Raw genomic sequence first — 18,659 nt, forward strand, 5'->3', positions numbered from 1 at the left:
ACAAGCAGGGGGAGTGGGAGAGGGAGAAGCAGGCTTCCCGCGGAGCAGGGAGCCCGATGCGGGGCTCGATCCCAGGACCTTGGGATCATGATCTGAGCCACCCGGGTGCCCCTATTTTTAAAGATTTTATTTATTTGAGAGAGAGGGAGAGCACAGAGGGAGAAGCAGACTCCCTGCTGAGCAGAGAGCCCGATGCAGGGCTCGATCCCAGGACCCCGAGATCATGACCTGAGCCGAAGGCAGACGCTTCACCGATTGAGCCACCGAGGCGCCCCAATAAACAAAATCTTTAAAAAAAATAAAATTGTATCATGTTGGAAACATAAAAAAGACTACATTTGACATTTAAGTTATGAAGAACCGGATGAATACCCACAAACCCGCTACCCACATTGAAAGTGTGCAGCCCAGCGAATTTTCATACAGTGGACACACCTGTGAAAACTAGTGTCATTTAAAAAACAAGACCATCACCGGCACCCTAGAAGCTTGCTCACGCGGCTTTTTTCTTGTTTGTGAACTTGATATAAATGGAATCATGCAATCTGTGCTTTTTTATATGTAGCTGCTTCTGCTTAATATTGTTTGTGAGAGTCATCCAGGCTGTTGTGTAGAACACCAGCTCATTCATTTGATTGCTCCCTGGATTCCAGAGTAGGAATGTACCACCATTCATTTATCCTCACCGTAGTTTTTAGAGCACTTTTACATATACCACCCCATAACAGCTACCTGGGAAAGCTATTTAGGGCTGAGTTTATTATCCCTGTTTCCTAGCTGGGAAAGAGTTAAGTGTGTTATCCAAGATGACAGCAAGTGCGGCCAATCTGTGGTGGCACCAGAATGCAGGTTTTCTGACGGATCCTGGGTTCACGTCACTCTGCTGCAACCACATTTCCTGTTGCGTCGTGCATGTAACACCACTGGGGTCTGTAGCCCATCTGTCTTCAGACGCTTCCATCTTTCCTTCTCTTCCTTGGCAGGGTGGACTCACTCCCCTCCCCTCTCCCCACTTATGCTCTTTTGTTTTTTTCTTTTTTTTACAGTAAAAAGATCTCAGGAATCGGTACTTCCAGTCTCCCATTCTTTGTTGGACTTGCTCCGGTCAAGCTTTCAGCCCCTACATTCCATCAAAATAGGTCTTGATGAGGCCCTCAGTTCCCACCTCATTGCCAATTCCAACCGGCAACTCTTCAGTCTTCACATTGCTCAGCCTGTCCACAGAGTGATGTTAATCGCCGTTGAAAGTCTCTGACTGGTTCCTAGGAAGCCAGGGTCGGTTCTCCTGGTGAACCCAGAGGCCTCCCGACACCATTCTCAGTCTCCTCTATTGGTGTCACCTCCCTTCCCCTCCCCCACTCCAGTTGTTGGTGTGTTGCAGGGCTTCATCCTCAGACTCCTGAATCACTGCACACAGTGCCGAGGTGACCTCATCCTGGCTCACGGCTCTTCGTGCTGTCTGGAAGCTAACAGCTGTCCAAGGGTCATCCTAACCTGCCCTCTCCTGCACATCAGATCATGTTTTCATTTTAATTGCTATTTATTTAATGACTACTTATTTATTTTTAAAAGATTGTATTTCTTTTTTCTTTTTTTAAAAAGATTTATTTATCTGACAGGACACAGCAAGAGAGGGAACACAAGCAGGGGGAGTGGGAGAGGGAGAAGCAGGCTTCCTGAGGAGCAGGGAGCCTGATGCAGGGCTCGATCCTAGGACCCTGGGATCATGACCTGAGCCGAAGGCAGATGCCTAATGACTGAGCCACCCAAGCACCCCAAAAGATTGTATTTCTTTATTTGAGAGTGAGAGAGAGAGCACAAGCAGGGGAGGGGCAGAGGGAGAGGGAGAAGCAAACTCCCCGCTGAGCAGGGAACCCGACCCAGGACTTGATCCCAGGACCCTGTGATCATGTCCTGAGCCGAAGGTAGACGCTGAACCGACTGAGCCACCCAGGCGCCCCTCTAATTACTATCTTATACTCAATTAAAAAAATCATAGAATTCACACAAAGACAACTCCATCTGCATGTTTAATAATCATGTTTCTAGAATAACTTTTATCTCCTCCTTCCCTCCCATGTTTTTACCGTTGTCTTTGTCTCAGTAAACTGATTTGATAAGTTGCTTGGGCCCAGGACATTGGTGTCAGCCTTATTACCTCCTTTGGTTCTGTTCTACTTAAACATTTTGTTTTTAAAGATTTTATTTGTTTATTTTGAGAGACAGAATGAGATAGAGAGAGAGAGCATGAGAGGGGGGAGGGTCAGAGGGCGAAGCAGGCTCCCCGCCGAGCAGGGAGCCCGATGCGGGACTCGATCCCCGGACTCCAGGACCATGACCTGAGCCGAAGGCAGTGGCTTAACCAACTGAGCCACCCAGGCGCCCCGGTTCTGTTCTACTTAAATCCAGTCCATCAGCAAATCCTGTGAGCTGGCGCTCTGCCTTCAAAGTATATCCCAGTTGACCACTCACCACGATTTTCACAACCACCCACTTGAGTTTAGGTCGTCGGCATCCTCCTACGTAGCCTCTCTGCCTATTTCCTTTCTCCCCTACAGTTTATTCTCCATAGCAGCCAAAACAATAATTTAAAAATGTAGGTTGAATTATGTCACTTTTCTGGTCAAAACCCCCTGGCAGCTTCCCAGTGTTTTCACCGTGGCCTACAAGGCCTCTTCATGCCTCCGATCTCATCATCAGCTGTTTCTTTCTTTCTTTTTTTTTAAGATTTTATTTATCTATTTGACAGAGAGAGACAGCAAGAGAGGGAACACAAGCAGGGGGAGTGGGAGAGGGAGAAGCAGGCTTCCTGCCGAGCAGGACGCCCGATGCGGGGCTCAATCCCAGGACCCCGGGGTCATGACTTGAGCCGAAGGCAGACGCTTGACGACTGAGCCGCCCAGGCGCCCCTCATCATCAGCTATTTCTATCTTGCTCATTTTGCTCCAGCCACACAAGGCTTGCTGACCTTGAACATGAGTCAGGCACACTCTCACCATACTTCCCAGATACCTACCTGGTTTCCTTCCTCTCTTCCTTCATGTTTGCAGACGCCTTACCAGAGAGGCCTTTCCATCCACCTTATATAAAAATCGCAGCACCCTCCCCCCAGCATGCCCTGCTGTCCCTCCCTCTCCTACTTTATTTCTCTCTAATGGTGCTCATAACCACCTGGCATTCTCTTTGTTAATTTGGCTATTGTGTTTTTGGCCTCCGCTAGAATCTGAGCAGCATGAGAGCAGGAACTGTTCAGTTTACTCTCCCATACTTGATGAGTATTTGCTGAATGAGTGGCTATCTGAAGAGGCGTTAATGGCAGAAGTCTGAAACTCTGTCTGGGCTTTGAATTTTCAGTTAAGCACTCTTCTGTGTGGCTTTACTGCTTCGCCTGTCCTGCTTCCCTGTATTACTTTTTCCCGTTGTTCAGTATGTACAGAGCTGTTATGTGCCTCAGTGCTGGAGATAACACCAATGAAAGCAACATAGCCGTGGCTTTCTCTTCGAGCTTCCGTTCTACTAGGGAAACAGATGGTAAGCAAGACAATAAGAAATGGATAATGTAATGACAGGGGTGCCTGGGTGGCTCAGTTGGTTAAGCATTGGACTCTTGGTTTCAGCTCAGGTCATGATCTCGGGCTCGTGGGATCGAGCCCCACATGGGGCTCTGCCCTCAGCATAGAGTCTGCTTGTCCCTCTCCCTGTGCCACTCCCCCTGCTCGTGGGTGCATGGGCGTGCACGCTCGCGGTCTCTCTCTCTAAAATAAGTAAATAAATCTTAAAAAAACAAAAGAAATAGGTAATGTAATTACAGACCACGCAGAGTGCTTGAAGCTGTGATCGGAGGGCTACAATATCAATGAGTGTGTGCTAGATAAAGTGATCAGGGAAGTCCTCTAGAAGGAGGTGATATTTCAGCTGAGAATGGAAAGAAGAGAAAGAACCAGCCATGCCAAAAATTAGAAAAATTGCTTCTAGGCTTAAGGAATTGCAAGTGGCTGAAGGTAAGCTAGAGCTTAAGATGCTCTAGGAGGTGTCAGAGGGCCAGCGTGGCTGCTGCCTAGCGTGGCGTACCAGGAGCCTGGAGAGACAGCCGGTGGCTCCGTAGGACACGGTGAGGACTTGGTTTTTAGTCCAAGTGCAGTGGGAAGCCATTGAATGGTTTGAGCAGGGGAGGGTGGTTTGTGTTTTTAAAGAATTACTGTGATTGCTGTGTGGAGAATAGATTGTAGGGGAAAGTAGGATAACATGCTTTCTTATCACTTAGGATTTTATTTTATACTTAGATTTTGAAAATTGCCCCAGCCCTTGGCAACAGCTATTCTACTTTCTGTCTCTATGAATTTGACTACTCTGGGTACCTTATATAAATGGAATCATACAGTACTTTTCTTTCTCTGACTGGCTGATTTCACTTAGCCTCGTGTCCTCAAGATTCATCTGTGTTGCAGCACGTGTCAGAACATCCTTCCTTTTTAAGGCTGAATACTGTTCCATTGTGTGTATGTGCCACATTTTGTTTATCCATTTATCCATTGATGGACACTTGGGTTGCTCTTGCTAATAATGCTGCTGTGAACATGGGTGAACAGCTCGCTGTTTAAGTCCCTGCTTTCATTTCTCTTGGGTACTTCCTAGGAGTGGAATTACTGGATCCTATGGTAATTCTATTTTTAATTTTTTGAAGAACCACCCAGCTGTTTAAAATGGTGGCTGCACCACTTGACATTCCCACCACTGTTGCACAAGGGCTCCAGTGTCTCCACATCCTCACGAACACTTGTTATTTTATGGTTTTTCGATGGCAGCCATCTTAATAGGTATGAGGTGTTATCTCATTGTGGTTTGATTTGCGTTTCAGAAATCTAAGACTTTGGAAGTGTTTAAAGAAAGGAATGTGGAGCCTTTGCTTTTACCAGGCCAGAGTGGACACAGATAGATTCCTTGGGACCTTTCACAGAGGGCCTGGTGAGAAAGGGTGGTGGCCTGGATAGGGTGGTGGCAGAGGAGCTGAGGGGAGAGGGTGGACCCAGGTCGAAGGAGCAGAGCTTGGTGATAAACTGGGTGTTTGAGGAGATGAGGGGAGGCGAGGAAACAGTGAACAAAAATCCTGGGTCTCTGGCTTCAGTAATTGGATCGGGAATTTCTGGTCCATGTTCCCCACCCTCCAACCCAGGTAAGTGTTCATGAAGCACTTCAGTCATTTCTTTCAGTGAGGTTTTTCGTCTCAATCCCACTTCTCCCTTCGATGATTTGTGATGACCTTCACCGTTCGCTGTTCAGCTCAGGTCAGGGAGCACTGAGCACCTGTTACAGAGCAGGTGTGATGCTTGACAGTAGGGAGATAAGGATGAATAGGAGAAGGCGGTCTGGCTCTCAGAGGTTTGGTCTCAGGACTCCTTTATGCTCTTACGAAACCATGAAGATCTCAAAGAGCTTTTGTTTAGGTGGGTTCTATTCATTGATATTTACCATAATAGAAATAAAAAGTGAGAGGGTGCCTGGGTGGCTCAGTTGGTTAAGCGACTGCCTTCGGCTCAGGTCATGATCCTGGAGTCCTGGGATCGAGTCCCGCATCGGGCTCCCTGCTCAGCGGGGAGTCTGCTTCTCCCTCTGACCCTCCCCCCTCTCATGTGCTCTTTCTCTCTCTCATTCAGTCTCTCAAATAAATAAATAAAATCTTAAAAAAAAAAAAAAAGAAATAAAAAGTGAGAAACCTAAACAAAATAATAAAAACATTGTATGTTAATATAAATAATATATCTTTAATGACAAAAACTACCTTTTCCAAAACAACATGTTTACTGACAAAAGTTGACATTATCTTCACTTCTGCAAGCCTTTTAAATGTCCGGTTTGCTAGAATACAGCCGAATTCTCATATTAAATTCCGTATTTAAGTTGTTGCAACATGACATGTCACATAGTCTCTGGAAAACTCCACTGGACACTTGAGAATGAGAGCGAAAGAGGCAGATGTCTTAGTGATACTGTAAAAATAGCTTTGGCCTCAGCATACCCTCTGCAAGGGTCTTGGAGATCCCCAGAGATCCCCAGACCATTGGATTAGTGGTGAGGGCATATGCTCTGGAGCCAGATTACATGAGCTTACATTCCAGCTCTGCCACTTATAATTAGGCAAGGATGTAACCTCTGTGCCTCAGTTTGCTCATATATAAAATGGGCATAAGTACCCACAGAGGCTCATTATAGGGGTTAAATGAGTATGGATTTATAAAGTGTTGAGAACATTGCTAGAAGACAAAGTGCCACATCAGTGTTTATTTTAATTTTATTATTATTTTTTTAATTTGTAATCTCTGCCCCCAACATGGGGCTTGAACTCACAACTCTGAGGTCAAGAGTTGCATGTCCAGCCAACTGAGCCAGCCGGGCGCTCCTCAGTGTTTATTTTTAATAATTAAGACCTGATCTTTCCTTCAAGGGATTTAATCTAGTGAAGTAGATAGATGAACAACCAGACAACTTGAGGATTTTATGTAAGTTCGCTGATAGATGTATTTGCAGCAGGGGCATAGGAGTGGGTTTCTCAACTTTGGGGTCAAGAATCTTTGGTCCTTGGTTGTGTGAACAATAGAAGGAGCAGATTTTCTGCAGTGTTAGAATGACAGATTCTTAGTTCAGATGAGGTCCATCCCAGTTAGCATTTGTCGTAGGTTAACTTTTTCATCTTCCTTATTTGTAAAGGAATGAGTGGAGCAGCCTAGTTGGTTTGCTTCTTTGATGCCTACGTAGAGCCAGAAGCCTGTCACAGTAGTTAGATGTCCTCACTGCCTGGGACAGCAGGTGGTCAGTGAGAGTTTATTGCCTGGTTATAAATTAATGATTGTCAAAATGTGAGGGAAACATTTCTGGGATCCACTGGGATTTTGTGGTAGATATTTTAATCACTGGATAACTCTGGGGTATTATTATAAGGAAGAAGTGGCAGATTATATTTTTATTGCAATTAAGTAAGACAAATTGAATTGCTTTGCACCTGAAAGTGATGGCAAAATTTGGCTCTTAGTGTAATGTTTGTTACTTTTGAAACTTTTGCTTTAGTAAATTAAATTGGGTATTTATTTGAGAAACAAGACAGAGAATCATAGGGGAAGGGAGGGAAAAAATGAAACAAGACAAAACCAGAGAGGGAGACAAACCACAAGAAACTCTTAATCTCAGGAAACAAACTGAGGGTTGCTGGAGTGGAGGGGGGTAGGAGGGATGGGATGGCTGGGTGATGGACATCGGGGAGGGTAGGTACTATGGTGAGCGCTGTGAATTATGTAAGACTGATGAATCACAGACCTGTACCCCTGAAACAAATAATATATGTTAATAAAAAAATAAGTGAAAAAATAAAATCTCACCTATTTAGGGGAGCCTGGGTGGCTTAGTTGGTTGAGTATCTGACTCTTGATTTCTGCTCCGGTCATGATCTTAAGGGTCATGAGATCGAGCTCTGCGTTGGTGTGGAGACTGCTTGGAATTCTCTCTCTCCCTCTCCCTCTGCCCTTTCCCCCATCCCCTTCTCTTAAAAAAAAAACAAAACAAAAAAAACCACACACACAAAAAACAACTCACCTATCTCACCTATTTAAAATAACCAAGTTACGTGGTTTTATTAAAATAACAAGCTTCGGGGTGCCTGGGTGGCTCAGTCGTTAAGCGTCTGCCTTCGGCTCAGGTCATGATCCCAGGGTCCTGGGATTGAGCCCCGCATTGGGCTCCCTGCTCGGCGGGAAGCCTGCCTCTCCCTCTCCCTCTCCCCATTTGTTGTGTTCCTTCTCTCATTGTATCTCTCTTTGCCAAATACATAAATAAAATCTTTAAAAAATAAAAAAATAAAATAACAAGCTTCAGTGTGTTTAAAAGTGTAGTATGGCAGATTCACGCTATCGGTTAAGGAAGTGTGATAAACAGGGATTGTAAGGCAATAAGATGTAGTTTTTATTTTTTTTCTTAAAATTTTTTATTTATTCATTCGAGACACAGAGAGAGAGAGAGCATGAGCAGGGGGAGAGGCAGAAGGAGAGGGAGAAGCAGGCTCCCTGCTGAGCAGGGAGCCGGATGTGGGGCTCAATCCCAGAACCCTGGGATCATGACCTGAGCTGAAGGCAGACGCTTAACCATCTGAGCCACCCAGGCGCCCCAAGATGCAGTTTTTAAAAAGTGAGGTGGTAGTTTGTGAAAGTACTGGTATGCCAAGTTATTACTTGTCTTGAATGAGTCCTTTTTTCTCAAAGCATATTTAGTTGTTAAGCTCTGGTGTGGTTTTCGATGCTTACTGACAACGTTAATGTTGTTCTTAGGCAGAATTGTGTTTCTACGGTTGAGTTATAGAATGTCTTTTCTCCCCTCTTGTAGATCCGACGGAGGCGCCTTGCACGACTTGCTGGTGGACAGACCTCCCAGCCGACCACCCCGCTCACCTCGCCCCAGAGGGAGAACCCTCTGGGGCCTCCTATAGCAGCATCAGCCCCAGGCCCCTCCCAGAGCCTTGGTCTCAATGTCCACAACATGACCCCAGCTACCTCCCCAATAGGTGCATCAGGTAAGCCTCACTTTCATACCTGGGACACGTTTATAATTTCAGTCATGGCTTTCTAGGAAGCTTATGGTTGTGACATTTTCACAGCAGGGAAAAATGAATTGGACAGCAGCTTTTTAAAATCCTGCAAGCAAAAAAAAAAAAAATTCTGCAAGCAGTTTAAAAGATTAAGATCATTATATTGTGTTTTGTTAATCTCTATTCATTTTTATGGTGATCTGTTAAAACTAATTGTTTTCCTTTCCATAACTTTCATCCTTTGTTTCAAACAGAGTCAGGTCTTAATCTCTGATGGCAAGGTGATTAAGACTTAATTTGACTCAGCTGATTTTATGAGTTTGGTGCTTTTCTTTTATGATAAAATCACCTGAAAATGCAAGATTGAAATAATGGTCAAAATAACAAGCCTCTAATTATGGCTTTCCTTGTCTTCATTTTACATTGTCTTGTAACTCTTTCTCTGAGTTTTCAGGGTATAAAAGTTTATCTGATGGGATGTTTTATAGCTATCTCATTGACAATTTAACTGTTGTGAAAATTTCTTTCTTTATAATTAATGGGCTCACAGTTGATATCCATGATTGTCTTTGTTGGGAAACAGTGATACTGACGCACACTGTATATTTGAAAATATCTGTCTTTTATCAAGTGAACTTTTCTACTGAACATAAGAATTATTACCATTACAATAAGTATTATAATTAGGATTCTAATTTTGAAAAAGCAGGTGCATTCAAATCTGCATTCTTCATCATCATGTCATTGACTAATTTAATATGATTGTTAGTTCTGCAGTCATGTAAAGCACTCCCTTAGTTGCCTTCCACATAATCTGTCTTTCTGAACTAGGTAACTCGTCAATTAAGAGTATTTGCAGAGTTTTTGTTACCATAGCTCTTGTTAGGCATTGTGGTAGACTCTTCCCCATGTAAATATAAATGCTTATACATCCTTCTGTTGATTATAGAAGTGAGAGATGCTTAGGCCACATCATCAGTTAGTAATAAACAGTGCCTTTGCCTGAAATGTCTCCCCTGTACACCTGTGAGAAGCCGTGGTGGTCTTCTGGCAGGGGAAGGGCTCGGGATCCTAGTTGGGTTTTTGCCCTTTCCTTAGAGACCATGCTACCTACAGTGCCGTTTGTCTCACCTGGAATGCAGGAGATTGTTGGGGGAGAGCTAGTGGGATGGGGAGGGGCCTGAGATCTCACTGCAGTAGCGGTGGGCAGACTGGAGACTGGAGCTCCGCATGCACATGGTCATTGCACCTGGTCATAGCACCCTGCCTCTTTGGGACCACCAGGAATCATCACAGCACGTGCCCTGTCCTGCTTATTATGTCAGCCACCGCGTCTCCCAGGTCCTCATCCCTTAACCTCTCAGTCTCTAATCTGTGTATGGCTTGTTACAGACACCTCTCTCCCCCCACCCCCACCCCCAGTTCTGAAATGCTCACGGTCAGTCCCTGGCAGAATCCTTCTCTATGGACAGCCCTTCCCCTTGGGGCTCTCGCTGAATTTACTCTCTTCCTCCGTTGCTTTCTCATTTCTTCTTCTAGGCCACTCTTCCTCCTCCCTGAGAACACATAGATTTGAACTTCGTGTCGTCGGACTGTATTCCCCACTCCTGTCCTTGTTGCAGCCATCCCCTGAACCTGTTCTCCCTGCCTCATTCGGTCCACTGTCTCCCTGGTACTGCCTGTGTCATGATTCATGGTGATTTCAGTAGCAACGTGGTTGACCTTCCAGGACTCTGCCATCTCACTTTTGTGAGCCGCTTTCCCTTAGTGACCTTGTCTTCCATCCGACATCAGCTACTCATGGCCGTGGTCATGCTCTAGACCTTTACATCTCAGCGACTTCCTGACTACCACCTTCAGCTTTTTGGCTCACCCCCTCTATGCCAGTTTCTTCACTTCTCCCTCCCCCGGGGTCCCCACTTACCTCCTTTCCCCATTTAAATTCCACAGTCATTCATTGTCACTCCTCTCTCTCGCCTCCCTCTCACTTTGTCTTACTTCCTTGGTTAAACCATGCTCCTGGTTTGTTTCATAAAGATTTTATTTATTTATTTATTAGATTTATTTATTTATTTTAGAGAGAGCAGATGCACACATAGGCAGAGGGAGGGGCAGAGGGAGAGAGAGAGAGAATCCCAAGTGGATTCCTCGCTGAGTGCGGAGCCTGACGCAGGGCTCCATCTCAGGAACCTGAGACCGTGACCTGAGCCAAAATTAAGAGTTGGATGCTTAACTGACTGAGCCACCCAGGTGCACCTAAAGATTTTATTTTTAATAAACTGTACGCCCAATGTGGGGCTTGAACTCAACAACCCTGAGATCAAGAGTTCCATGCCCTACTGACTGAGCCAGCCAGGCAACCCCGTCCATGCTCCTGGTTTCAGATACCATTTCCTGGTTCCTTCCTGTCTCATGCTGTGGGACAAGACTAGAGAAAAGTCCAGAACCATGCTATCTGTCTCATTTCAGATTTGTGGTCACACACTCTCACAGGTAGTTAGAGTGTATTTCCCATTCACTCCCCCACTCCACAGGTCGTTTCAAACCTTCTGCTTCAGTGGGCAGCACCTCGTTCTCTGTGCAGCTCTGGGCTGATGGCCTGCCTTCCTATTTCATGGAGAAAACAGACACAGGCGAAAGGGAATCTCTGTAAGCTCCCCATTATCGCATCCTCCTACCTGCCTGTACGTGTGGCCGGTTCTTCTTAAGCGTGAACCGTCCACCCCTGACTGAATTCTGTCCCCAGATCCCACCTCCTCTGTCCTACTCAGAGCCTTTGCCCGAGCACTTCCCATCTTTCCTGCTTCGTCAGGCTTTCTATCTCAAGTGGAAAGCTTTTATTTTTTTAACAGTCATTATAGATGCTGTTCCTTCTCCCATCATGGGAATACATAAAAAGGAACTCTCTTGATCTCATTTCCCCTGCCAGCTTCCACCCCGCTGGCTCTGCATCACAACAAAACTTCCGGAGTGACTTGCCTATCCTCTGTCTCCTTTGTCTGTCCTTGCACCCACTGCTGATTCGAATCCAGCTGAGTGAGGCCTCCTGCGGTCTGCTCTGAGTCACCATCTTGGCCTCAGTTGATGGGGCTTTGGCCCTCTTCTTGAAACACTTTCTTCTTTTGGCTTCCAGAGCTCCACACTCTCTTGGCTTTCATCCTGTCTCTGTTTGTCTCTTCTTGCTGCTCTGTATGGTTCTTTTTCATTTCTCTGACCTGTAAATGTCAGGGGTCTAGGGCTCAATATTTAACCTGTTGTCCTTTCCATCTGTGTTGATTCCCTTACTGATTTTATCTGGTTTCCCAGCTTTAATTATTATCTCTAAGCTGCTGGTCCCTAGGTTGATCTCTCCAGCCCAGAACTGTTCCTTGAACCTCAGACTCCTGCAATGTCTAAGAAGCATCTCACAGTTAACACGTCCAAAACTGAGCTCCTGCTCTTTCCTCACATCTTATCTTCTCCTTGAATCCCATCTCAATAAATGGCAACTCGTTTTTTTCTAGTTGCTTAAGCCTAAAACATTACCTCTTCTTTTTACCTCATATTCTAGATCAGGGGTCAGTAAACTTTCTGTAAAGGGCCAGGTAGTAATATTTTTGGTTTTGCAGGCTGTATAATCTCTGTCACAACTATTCGTTTCAGCCCCTGTAGCACAAAAGCAGCCATAGACAATATATAATGAGTGTGGCTGTGTTTCAATAAAACTTTATTTACAAAAACAAATAGTGGTCCAAATGCAGGGTCCAAGGCACCAACATATCTTGCCTGGATTATTGGAGTGGCCGCCTAACTGCTGTCTCTTAGGGTAGCACCAGACTGGGTCCCACTAAAGCACAAGTACAACCTTGTATAACAGCAGAGTTATTTTTCACAGCAAGCTCATTACGTTGCCATCACGAACTACTGGAAAACTTGGGCAGCTCTAGATGGTTAGTTCTGGCCAGTGCACCTCTATGCTGTGAAGTCCTGATTATGTTTCTCACATAATCATCATCATTCATAATCACAGTTAGGTAGATATTATTAGCTATGTGCCTGGCAGGTTGGATAAACAAATTTTCACAAATTTATTAAATAAACAAGCTTAAACGAAACAGAAAATAAGCACCTCATAAGGTGGGCCACATCAGTCTTCTGTTGGCTCCCTCCATTGGCTCCCCGCCTCGTCAAGAATGAAAGTCACAAAAGGGGGGAGGGGGGATTGGTTAGCCCGGTGATGGGTATTAAGGAGGGCACGTACTGCATGGAGCACTGGGTGTTATACGAAAACAATGGATCGTGGATCACCACATCAAAAACTAATGATGTATTGTATGGTGACTAACATAACATAATAAAATTAAAAAAAAAAAAAAAAAAAAAGAAGAAGAATGAAAGTCATAGTCCTGACCTTGACCCAGGGCTGTGTATGCCCTGGCCCTGTTTTGGCTCTGACCTCCTTTCCCACTGCGCTCCTCTTCCTTGCTGCCTCTGCTCCAGCCATACTGGCTTCCTTATGCTTTCTGGAACATTCCAGACGTGACCACTGTTGGGGGCCTTCCTGTTGCTCTCTCTGCCTGGAATGCTCAGGCCCTAAAAATCCACATGGCTTTTCATTCAACTCTTCAGATGTTTATGCAAGGGTCACCTTCTTTGGCCACACTGTGAAGGTGCTACCTCTCTCTGACATGGCTGCTTCTTCTTTGAGCTCTGTCATCAGCTGATGTAGCACACACATGACTTGTAGATTCTGGTTTCTCTGCTTCCCCTACTAAAGCAGGGACTTGGATCCATTTTACCGACTGCTCCGTCCCAGTGCCTTTAGCAGTGCTGGGAGCATTAAATCTGTTCATCTAGTGAATTAATGACTCACAAGAGAAAATGGCCAAAACAACATAGGCAGGTATAACCTAAATCTCAAGAGGATGTGTTAGTTTTCCGTTAAAAAAATGCAAAAAGTTGCTGTGAGGAAGATGAAGGCTAGTGCTTGTTTTCTGTGGTCCTTGATGGTAGACGGAGGGCCAGTGGGTAGATTTATTGTCCACTGAATATGAAGGAGAGACTTCTGTTCCAGAATCAAGAAGTGCTTTCTGACAGACACAAATCCTGGATAGACTGGCACCCCTGGTGAGGAGTTCCTCATCCAGGAGAGACGTGGCGGTCACTTGGCAGCCTCCTTAGTTGAGATGCTCTCTGCTACAGGGTTGGGGAGCTGCAGTGAGTCCTGCTAGTTGCTTCTCCCATCGGTGGTCCCAGCTTCTTGCAATGCCCCCTTTCCTAGGGCCGCCATAGCAAAGTATTGCAGACCTGATGGCTTGGAACAACAGAATGGTATTCTCTCACAATTCTGGAGGGTAGAAGTCGAAAGTCAAGGTGTAGGCAGGGCTATGCTTCCTTAGAAGGCTCCAGTGAAGACCGCTTGCCTCCTCCAGCTTCTGTTGGTTGCTGGCCACCCTTGGCGTTTCTTGGCTTGTGGCCGCACCACTCCAGTGTCCTCTGTCTTTTCGTGGCCTTGCCTCTGTGTGTATCTGTGTTCAAGTTTCCCTCTTCTTGCGAGGACATCAGTTAGTGGATTAGGGACCACTCTAAGCAGCATGACCTCATCTTAACTTCATGACATCTGCAAAGACCCTGCTTCCCAGTGGAAATATCATTTATGGACTTTTTTTTTTTTTTTATCACCATCCCCTCCTCCCTTTATTTATTTATTTATTTTTAGGATTTTATTTATTTATTTGACAGAGACACAGTGAGAGAGGGAACACAAGCAGGGGGGAGTGGGAGAGGGAGAAGCAGGCTTCCTGCCGAGTGGTACTCGATCCCAGGACCCCGGGACCATGACCTGAGCCGAAGGCATACGCCCAACGACTGAGCCACCCAGGTGCCCCTCCTCCTCCCTTTAGAACATAAGGTTAGAACCGGGACCTCGTCAATGCTGTTCATTCCCTTATCCCCAGAACCATCCCCAGAACCACTCCCCAGAACCATACTGGCATGCAGTAGGTACTCTGTCGGTGCCACTGGTTAAATGACTGAATGAGTGAAAAAAAAAAAATTTTTTTTTTAAAGATTTTATTTATTTATTTATTTGAGAGAGAGAGAGAGAGAGAAACAGCATGAGAGGGGATAGGGTCAGAGGGAGAAGCAGGCTCTCTGCCGAGCCGGGAGCCCGATGTGGGACTCGATCCCAGGACTCCGGGATCATGACCTGAGCCGAAGGCAGTCGCCTAACCAACTGAGCCACCCAGGCGCCCGAAAAAATATTTTTTGTTGGGAATGTTAGTTGCAAAATAAGACTCCAGTTCTATTGATTGATTGATTTTATTTTTAAGTAATCTCTACACCTAATGTGGGGCTCAAACTTAGAACCCTGAGATCAAGAGTTACACACTCCATTGACTGAGCCAGCCTGGCACCCCTTGAGTTCTAGAGAACATTTACTATAACATTACTCTTGCACCATGACCAGATCTAGCTGTCTCTTTGCTTTTCTTGGCATTCTGAACAGAATTTTAAAAATCCCTAAGCCTATTTTTTTCTAAAATTTTACCAAAAAGTTATTATAGAATATTCTGGACTTACGTGATAGATAACATCCATGAGACATAGTACCACCTGTGAACCCCTGATGGAATCTCTGGCTCTCTACACCTCTCCCCCACACCAGCAGGCCATTGCTGTTCTGAATTTTGCATTTATCATGCTCAGATATTTCTTTTTCTTTCTTTCTTTCTTTTTTTTTTTTGCTGCATTGTTAATATGACATTGCTTTTGCCTGTCTGAAAACTTTATAAGTATGGGTAGTATTTTTCCTGCAGCTGATTGCCACTGTTTTACAGTCATCATTGATTATGTTGCTTTTATGTTTCAGTTCAGCCTGCTTGTATTTAGGGCCTACAGCAGGCCAGACCCAGTGCTAGGTCATGGGAATGCAAATACGAGTGAGGCTCAGTTTCTTTCCTGGAAGAGCTTACTGTCCAGTACGAGAGAAGGTGTTCTTTCATTTCCTTTTAAGAATCTCTGCTTATTAAATTCCTGGGAGGATGAACTGGTTTTCTTACTTCTTCCCCCCTCTTTAGATTGGTTTGTGATTGCCCAGCCTTCGGAAATTCTTAACCCCCTTGAACGATTTTAATTTTATAGTCTTGTTTTGAAATTATACTTCTCTTCCTTCTGTTCCCTTTGATGTCCACCCCTCGGACATCTTGAATATATCCAAGGAAATCCTTACCCTTCCTGGCTGTCCTGACCTCTCCGAAGACGTGGCCTTTCTTGCACAAGAGTTCCCCAGTGAATCCTTTATCAGCTGGTTTTATCTTGACAGAATTCTTAGGTCTAGTGGAGCAAGTTCCCTTGGGTGCCTTTTCTACCCTCTCCAGTCGGAGTTCCTTTTTTTTTTTTTTTTTTTTTATTATTTTTATTTATTTATTAGAGAGAGAGAGAGCCCAAGAGGGGGTAGGGTCAGAGGGAGAAGCAGACTCCCTGCTGAGCAGGGAGCCCGATGTGGGACTCGATCCCAGGACTCCGGGATCATGACCTGAGCCGAAGGCAGTCGCTTAACGACTGAGCCACCCAGGTGCCCATCCAGCTGGAGTTCTTTTTTTTTTTAAGATTTTATTTATTTATTTGTCAGAGAGAGAGAGAGCGAGAGCACAAGCAGGGGGAGCTGCAGAGGGAGAAGGAGGAGCTGGCTTCCCGCTGAGCAAGGAGCCCGATGTGGGACTCGATCCCAGGACCCTGGGATCATGTCCTGAGCTGAAGGCAGACGCTTAACTGACTGAGCCACCCAGGTGTCCCCAGCTGGAGTTCTTAAAAGACTGTTGTCTTTTCATGAGTTCTCCTGGCAAACCGATGAAGCCTTGGATCGGCATCTCAAAGTATATTTTTATTTATTTATTTTTTATTTTTTTAAAGATTTTATTTATTTATTTGTGAGAGAGAGAATGAGAGAGAGCACATGAGAGGGGGGAGGGTCAGAGGGAGAAGCAGACTCCCTGCCGAGCAGGGAGCCCGATGCGGGACTCGATCCAGGGACTCCGGGATCATGACCTGAGCCGAAGGCAGTCGCCTAACCAACTGAGCCACCCAGGCGCCCCTCAAAGTATATTTTTAAATGCGAATAATAAAACATAGGATCACAAAGGAAACCAATGATATAGAAATATAGTTATCACAATATTTTTAAAGATTGTGGCATAGTAATTTATGTGCTTCTGTGTTAAATGCTTTAGATAAAAGATCTAGCAGCTAATCAAACAGCTGCTATAATTTCGACCCCCTAAATTCTGTTTCCATCTCTTGTAAAGCACCTCTGCTCTGGGAGCAGAAATGAATGACGGGGCCTGTTTGGAATGAGTAAGAAGCCAAATGATAGGTTTGGCTTCTGGGCTAGTTCCAGGGTTTGGATTAGAAACAAAGAAGCCATTTCCTCTGTCTGCCTGCTAGTCTTTAATATACTTAATAATTTAACCTAAATTCTTCTTATGTTTGAAAATGATCTTCATCCTGCTTCCACTTACGCATTTGGACACTTGTTTAATGCCTTCCGTGTGCTGGGCACTGTGTTAGGAGCCCAGGCTGCAAGCCAAGCTGGGGGGTGTCAGAGGGCCCCGAGTCCGGCAGGAGGGGATGTCCTCATGGAGGCTCAGGCGCCGCACTGACACTGCCTGGCCGCAGGTCGTCTCCCTCTGCTCCACACTCCCAGTCTCCCAATTGGAATCTCCACTCTCCAGTCTCCCAATTGGAATCTCCACTCTCCAGTCTCCCAATTGGAATCTCCACTCCCAGTCTCCCAATTGGAATCTCCACTCTCCAGTCTCCCAATTGGAATCTCCACTCCCAGTCTCCCAATTGGAATCTCCACTCCCAGTCTCCCAATTGGAATCTCCACTCTCCAGTCTCCCAATTGGAATCTCCACTCCCAGTCTCCCAATTGGAATCTCCACTCTCCAGTCTCCCAATTGGAATCTTGCGGTGGCCAGCTGTGCGGGAGAATTTTCACTGAAGGATTTATCTGATTGAAAATTCTGCCTTAAAACAACAACAATGACACAGGATTATTACTTCTGAAAATAGGGAACATCCTTCCATATCCCATTACAGTTGTTATTCTAAACCCTCCAGATTTGTTCGACATGTTTTATGATCTGTTTTACGTTTCGTTTTATATCGGTTGTTATCAGTGATCTACTGAACGCTGTAAATTCATGCAGCCTTCATTTACTACCTATTTGTTTAAATCCTTTCATGTGTCTCTTTGGTTCTGTTCTAGGTCACATTGCTTGTAGTCTCATGGGAGAAGACAAACAGTTTTTAAAAACCATAAAATCTATCAGGTGGTGAGAATTATTTTGGAGAAACTAGAGAATTATGTTGCCAGGGTATGAGGGCATAGCTATTTTCAGTTAGAGAGTCGATGGTAGGCCTCATTAAGAAGATGACATTTCAAAAGAAGCCTGAAAGAAGCTGGGGAGCAAACCAAGGGATTATCTGTTGGGCGTTCTTTTCTGACAGAAGGAACAACAGATGCAAAGGTCCTGGGGCAGAAATGGGCCCGGTGATGATTGATGCAAGGCCTGTGATGGTGCCGTCATCTTCAGTTCCCCTCAACTTCCTTCTCCAGTTCTGATACTGAACATCATTATTAAATAGCAGTACATTTGTAGAAATTTCAACAAAATCACACTTTTGTAGTTAATTGTCTTTGGCTAAGAATGCTATTAGCAATGACAGAATTATAACCTTTCATCCTATCCTTGATTGCTAATCCAGTATTTAAATCTTTTTTTTTTTTTTCTTCTTCAGAAAGAAGCCCTATTGTTTCCACTTGGTCTGCAGCTTGGGAGAGGGCAGGGAAGAGGGCTCGAGGATGAGTCAGAAGCAAGCTGGAGGCAGAGGCTCAGGCAGAAGTTCCAAGGCCAGAGGGCTGCATTGGGACCCCTCGCAGACTGCAGGGCTCGGGAGGCTCCTGGTGGTGGTTGAAATTCTTTTTGCTTTAGTTGTGACAGATGTATCTTATACCGGCATGAATATTTCTTCTCACTGGAGTGGCTATTTGGTCATCCAAGGCGGAGTATATTTTACATATATTTTGGCCACCAGAGGGGCAGGA

General features: G+C 45.1%; 1 protein-coding gene across 2 annotated transcripts in view; it reads left to right on the forward strand.

Annotated features, from left to right (window-relative positions):
* UBE4B (ubiquitination factor E4B) overlaps nucleotides 1-18,659 on the forward strand; it is a 120,636-nt gene that overhangs the window by 28,151 nt on the left and 73,826 nt on the right. For both annotated transcript variants that reach the window (XM_081816873.1, XM_081816871.1), the window contains exon 2: nucleotides 8,368-8,554. In XM_081816873.1, the coding sequence (XP_081672999.1) occupies nucleotides 8,368-8,554 (187 nt within the window). The remainder of the gene's footprint in view (nucleotides 1-8,367; nucleotides 8,555-18,659) is intronic.

This window comes from Leptonychotes weddellii, chromosome 4 (assembly GCF_054177405.1).
Source record: "Leptonychotes weddellii isolate Sample4059 chromosome 4, ASM5417740v2, whole genome shotgun sequence".
Classification (NCBI taxonomy): domain Eukaryota; kingdom Metazoa; phylum Chordata; class Mammalia; order Carnivora; family Phocidae; genus Leptonychotes; species Leptonychotes weddellii.